Raw genomic sequence first — 6,466 nt, forward strand, 5'->3', positions numbered from 1 at the left:
CGACAGATAAAGGCTTAAACTTTATTGACATATAATTTTTATTCTTATAGGACAACTAGAAGTAGTGAAATTTTATTTTTGAAAACCGCAAAAACTGACCCTAAAACGCACTTTTTCGCCAGTTTGGACTACCTACTTGTATTGTAATAAATATATCTAAATAATTCCTCAAAATTTTGGGCTCACTGGTATAAGTTTAACTTATCAGGCGTATTAAATGATAGCCAGTAGAAGTACTTAATCCTGTTAACCCTCCCCTGACCATATAAAATTTGACAAATGTTATAGATAAATAATTGAATATTGTTTTCTTCTGAGACTTGTATCTGTTAGGTTTATCATCTCTCTTCATTCTAAATTTCACAGCTGGAAGGGATTACCTTCAACTTCAACACAAACATGTGTCATATAGGCAATTTCAGCTTGCTTTTCTTTTTGGACTTGCTTCCATAGCCTTTGTCCAACCAAGAACAAATTACAAGGCAGTTTTTGGAGTTCTCTCCAAGAAGAGTTCCTGTCCCTAGCTTCATCCGCCAGAGTTAGCAACCATGAGCTTTACAGACTACCACGCTGACCCCCTTGTTAGGTTTATGAAATCACTGCCTTAGAACTGGGTAAAAATTAATTTGTAACATTCAGTCAACTAAATAAAACCTTAGCACAAAATAGCCTAGGTTTAACAGATTTTGCCTTGTTGAATAAAATAGGCTTTTTAAGTTGTTACAGAAGGAATTTTTCTTTTTACCTTAGCATTTTCATATTTTAGTTCAAGTTCAGTTTTTATTATTTATTTTGTTTTTCCAGATGTCAAGTAATTGTTAGGACAAAAATACATTCAAAAAGCCAAAACACAACTAACCTCTCACAACAACAAACTTGAATTTTTATTGGTAAAATCATTTCTAAAAAACAAGTACAAAGTCCACATAATCAAGGGGGTTGAATCAGTTACTTCAAGCTCATAAAGAATGCATAGATCTCTCATACAAATACATGTGCTCCTTTTATACATGTGCATGATTTACCAACAATCATTATACAAGAAGTAGGTGACAACTGTACAGAATAATGATCAGATGCTAACAAAGGTAAACAAGTCAGTTCTAACAAACAAGTGGGCCTGATACCCTTGCAGGTGACTTGCAGCTGCTAGGTCACAAAATGGATTCTCCGCCTAAATCAAATTTAAACACTGCTATGGATAGGTTACATTCATTCTGCATGGATTACCAGTTTTAAATAAATGTTAAGTGTTTTCCTCATGCTAACTTCTATGCAATCTGTACATGGCTTAAAATAAACAACCAACCAATAAACAAGTTTAAAATTTACCGAATCAAGTGTATGCAAATAGTCCTATAAAAATTTTTAATGGTGTACAATGAAACTGTATTCAGCTAAAATGTTTATATAACAGCTAAAAATGTATAGAACCTAAAATAAAATATTTTGATCAGTTTATCCATTTACTCATCTGACATTTACAAGAAGAATTCCCATCCACATGCAACAGCTCTGAAAAAATACAATGCTTTTTAAGACCAGACAATTCCTTAATTTAAAACAACTTTATCGAAGTCTCCAATTTAACCTTGACTATGGCTATATACTATATGTACTAAATTATAAATTGAATTCATAGTGAAGGCTTCAACAGCTGGACAAGATCAACCTTTCATACTTTATTACATTTTTGCTGATGGAATTTTTCCATCAGATTCAACAGATCATAAGAGAATTGACCAAATAATCTAAGTGAAAAATGGCTAGATTCATTTTCTCATTGGTGATTAGCAATTGTTAAGTATGTACAAGCTAAAGCAATTTTCAATTACCTCAGTTATGATGATTGCAACAGCTCTTCAGTAGACAGAGGTGAAATCTTTGCAACCTCATGAAAAACACTGCAGATAAACATAATATTGAATTTTTATTCAAAAAGCTACAATAATTGTTGTCAAATGCAAAGATGGACACCTGAATAGATCATGGAAGGTAAGAGCAACCAAGATCACATGTCCTAGCTGTAAAACTGCAATAAGGATGTGGTGTAATAAATTTTTTTTTAAAAACTGTTTATAGAGTAAAGCTTACTAAAGAAAATATGGATGATTTCTCTGTTAAAGCTATGTAGCTTTAAAAAATTTACACCATCAAGAGTACTTACGCATGAGAATATTTACAGCGAATGGTGGACAACTGTGGAAGAGCAGGACTAAGAAGCATTTGGTTGAGCATCACCACTAAGTGCTTGAAGTCATCTAGTTTATATCCACTTCCTTTGACAACATCTCCTTCCTGTAAAGAATGTTATGTTAAGTAACACAAGTTTAAAATAACTAAAATATTTAATACTAATTCTGTATCAAATCTACATACCCATGATCCTTCTTTCCTCATCTTTTGTGCAATAAATAGTGAAGCAGCAGCAATCATGGAGTCCTTTTCTGTTACAAAGCTGTAGTCCATGAGTGACAACTCTAAAATGTATCTAGCCAGGGTCAAAGTTTCCATGGACTGACGAGCAACCTAAGTAGTTAATTGAAAACAAAATTTATCAGAAATTTTAGAGAATTTAACTCTGTGTTCAGTCTCTAAACATACTTGAAAAAAACTACAATTTCTTAAGATAAATAGTGCTATGGTGATTTATTATTAAACAAGCCTCACCTTTGCATATCTACGCAAAAATCTGTAAGAGATAGGGATGCCCAAATCAAAATCCACTTTTCTTAAAACTTCCATCTCCATATGAATGAACTGGTCACGATCGAAAGCATTGTCACAAATGTAAGTGAAGTCTTCTATCAAAGGAGGGCAACGTTCCTGAAAACATTTTTCATAATGAGCAACTTGGTTCCAAATCAGGCCTCTTAAGGTCTTATCAACCTAGTAATACTACTGTAAACCATTTGAGATTTAAAAGCCGAAAGAAAGCAATACGTACATCAAATTTAGAAGCAATAAAAACGGCAGCAGCTCCAACAAGTTGTAAGACATCCTTATCTACTTTGACTCTGGATAAATATATATCTGTCAGCTTGACTGCCAGGTACAAGGTTTCATGGTTCAATTCAAAGTTCTCTTGTATCTCCACCATCCAATCAACTAAGATGGATCTCATTGCAGCAGTAATAGAGTTCTCTTTCCCATTCAAGTAGGCTGGGATGCGGAACATTTTCTAACAGAGGCAGTTGAATATTGATAGAAAAAATGTAATACCAAAGTTTCAAAATTGTTTTACATCTTGAGTAATTCTACTGTTTAAACAAGTGAAAAGGAAAATGTACTTCTCTGCGCTTGTAATAATCAAATATATCCTGAGCATAAATCCCAACATTGAAGACATCTGTGTAGTTCTCTTGATCAACTGAGAGCAAGCTTTTTTCTGGTTGCTCTAACTTTTCACTGTCACATGATGTGTCCTTAATTTTAAACAAGAAACATTTATATACTTCAATCTCAACCTAAAGAATAGTTTAATAACAAAAATAGCATGTTAAAAACAAACTTACAGCAATGAAAGAGAAATCCTCCTCTACTCTATCCACTGGGACGCTGTGAAAACAAATTCACATGTATTTATAATCAACATTTTGAAGAGCAATAAATTAATAGTTGTAGTATAAAACAAGATGATTAAAGCCTCACCCAGCAGCAAGGTTTTTCAAGGCCTGTTCACTTTGGACTAAAGACTCATGAGAAGGAATATTTGTAACAGCAGAGGGCTTTGACAGCTGAATTTCACTGTCCTTTTTTGTTTCCTTGGCTTTGGTTGAAGATCGTGTTGTCTTGTTAACAGCATTGTGGACTTTGGTGACTGGTTTAAGAGCAACTGGAATTTTTTTCTTCCCATCATCGATTATTTTGTCTATCGTAGCCTAAAATGGTAAAGACAAGTTTGTTCTTTAATACGAAGCCTCTTTAATCAAAATATTGGCAAAAAGCCTACTGTTGCTACAACTTTAGTCTAAATGAATTCAAAAATATGTAACTGAATACTACAACACAAAACATACATTTGTAATATCTCCAAAAGCAGCTCTTCTTGTCTGTATTCCTGTTCTTTTTAGCTTTGCCTGTCCACCTTTGGCTGGACCCTCAACTACCTGTTGAGAAAATAAGACAAATGGACAAAGTTTTAAACAAATACGGGAAATAAGCATCAAGTTTATGATAAAAATGAAAGTTCAGATAGAGATTCGAATGTGAATGTTAATGTGCCCAAGATTTGATTATCATATAGCCTACTTGGTTTATTTTAGTGATTTGATACTGCCCTTTGGACCTGTTTTTATCCAAGATTTGATTATCATATAGCCTACTTGGTTTATTTTAGTGATTTGATACTGCCCTTTGGACCTGTTTTATAAGTTATACAAGTAGATGCTAGTATACTAGTATAGTGAAAGTTATAATTTAATCTGTGGGACTACCTGTCAAAATACATTTAGAATAACTAACATTCCTGATATCAAGATACAAACTCCCAACCTAACCATTAAAAAAGGTTTTGGCACTTCAATAAAAAAAGAGTAAAGATTCAATTTATCAAAACTAAACAGTTTTGACTAAAGACCTACTTGTGTCTTTAAAAATCTAATTTTCAAAAATTTCTAGGCTACTGAATGATTCTGTTAATTAAAATTGGTAGAACTCCCATCGAATTAAAAGTAAAATAATTTTCATTGTGTCATTTTAAACAATAGGCCCAATGAAGTTTAAAATCTAATGTCAACCCTAGGAATTTGCAGAACCCTAACCTGTTTAGCGTACTACCACTGTACCACATAACTTACCTAACTTCTGACCATAACAATGCTAAACCTGAGGGTGATGATGTGTGTGGTAGGGTACAAGAGTATGTTGTAAAAGGATTTTATATAAATAAAAGATCGTGGCTGTGTAATGCAGTAAGCAAGAATGTGACATATAAGTGTAGTGTAGGTTCGTTGTTGGCGGGGAAGAAGGTTAGAGCATTCTTGTGTCTTGTGTTAAGTCGTAAATGTAGTCAAAGTTTTAGTATCATTTGTTCAAGTTGTCGTATGTATCCTTATAGCATAGTGCAATAAGTGTAGTAAACAAATGTCGAGTCATTTGTCTGAGTTGAGGTCGTACTTAAGTCCGAACTCTATGACAAACTCCTCAATGGTTAGAGAGAAACATGATGGTAGTGCAGGTGTAAACCATAATTGCAGGACATTGTCCCCAGTTATTACACAGATGCCCATACTTAAAGTTTGAGTAGCACCTTCCAAGAAATAAAAAACTGCAAGACAACTGATATTCAGCAACATCCATCCAGCAATTTCTTCTGGTAGATTACTAGATCTAGATCTAGAATCTATTGCCAATCTAGCTCTGTGGGCATTTCAATTTCATCATAAATCGCAGATTTTTCAATGTTTAGGCCCATGTTAAAATGTTTGATATTAAATTGTTAGTAGAATCAATTTGTTAAGCAGTGTTACTTAATAAGTTAGTGTGTTGCTGTTGGGTTTTTGTACTGTTAGGTTTGATTGAGATTCTTTACAGTAACAGTAAACACTAAAACTGACTAACAGCAGTGTGTGGTTACTTGACACTTGTCAAACTGTTTTTAATAAATTTTAGTTTTAGGGCTTTGTGGCTAAGAATCAAGTAGACAGTAATATTAACAAATAGATCTAGATCTATTAATAAATATTAAGATACGACAAATTAATTTTTAAATTTTTATAGTCCTGGTTAAAAAAAATTTGAAAAAACAAAGATGAGTTGTACAAGAAAAACGGTCGGTCATGTTTCAGGTCAGGTCACCAGGTAAGCTGTTACTCCTAAAATCTTCTAATCGTCAATGCTGGCTTTACCTTCTTTGATCCAATGCCTCTATTCAGAGGATCAACATTTTCTGAAATCTTCTTACGGGCAAACATCCTCAAGGGCAATGTATTTCCTGCGTCGTTTTCGTTTAATGTGGAATGGGTCTTCTAAGCAGATGATAACAATGGTGCTACAATAATAAACTTAGTGAACACACTTTACATGTTTCAAAATCTCGCTCAGGTCGGAGCCTTTCTCATTGGTTGCTAAATTGAGTTTAGTCCAATGAAAATGCATTTAGATAACTCTTCCTATTTTTTGTCTGAGAACATTGTAGTCTCCCCTGAAAGAAATTAATAATCAAAATGTCTGATTTAAATATGAACCACACAAGTTTAATTGAAACCAATACATTTATAAAAGATTCAAAATTTTGTGAATACAACGATGCCATTTCAAACCAGGTAAGACGTGTTTTTTTTTCAAGGATTAATTATTAAGTTTCTTTGCTTTTGGTTCAATCACGAATTATTTTCGGTCAAAGGTCATTTCCGACTTTTATTAATGTAAACAATACTAATATTTATTTTATTTTAATAAATCTACGCATATAAGTATACTCATCATAGATTATATATTGTACTGTTAGAATCTACAGACTAAA

General features: G+C 33.0%; 1 protein-coding gene across 1 annotated transcript; it reads right to left on the reverse strand.

Annotated features, from left to right (window-relative positions):
* Positions 1-862: 862 nt before the first annotated feature.
* On the reverse strand, positions 863-6,065 carry LOC131951650 (G2/mitotic-specific cyclin-B3). Its single transcript, XM_059313994.1, has 11 exons — positions 5,850-6,065; positions 4,020-4,109; positions 3,652-3,881; positions 3,516-3,558; positions 3,291-3,425; positions 2,948-3,181; positions 2,671-2,826; positions 2,380-2,529; positions 2,168-2,298; positions 1,836-1,904; positions 863-1,515 (listed from the first exon to the last, which is right to left on the reverse strand). Exons 1-10 carry the CDS (start codon positions 5,913-5,915, stop codon positions 1,841-1,843), a joined length of 1,299 nt encoding a protein of 432 aa, XP_059169977.1. The 5' UTR covers positions 5,916-6,065; the 3' UTR covers positions 863-1,515; positions 1,836-1,840.
* Positions 6,066-6,466: the final 401 nt, after the last annotated feature.

The sequence above is a fragment of the Physella acuta genome, unplaced genomic scaffold (genome assembly GCF_028476545.2).
Source record: "Physella acuta isolate Inbredline_101_S28 unplaced genomic scaffold, ASM2847654v3 ptg000819l, whole genome shotgun sequence".
NCBI lineage: Eukaryota > Metazoa > Mollusca > Gastropoda > Physidae > Physella > Physella acuta.

Coding starts and splice junctions, on each gene's coding strand:
- LOC131951650 (XM_059313994.1), bottom strand. CDS start 5,915: ATGTTTGCCCGTAAGAAGATTTCAGAAAATGTTGATCCTCTGAATAGA. Junction 3,882..4,019: donor CTTTTGGAGATATTACAAAT/GTATGTTTTGTG, acceptor TTACCATTTTAG/GCTACGATAGACAAAATAAT. Junction 3,182..3,290: donor ATTATTACAAGCGCAGAGAA/GTACATTTTCCT, acceptor TGCCTCTGTTAG/AAAATGTTCCGCATCCCAGC.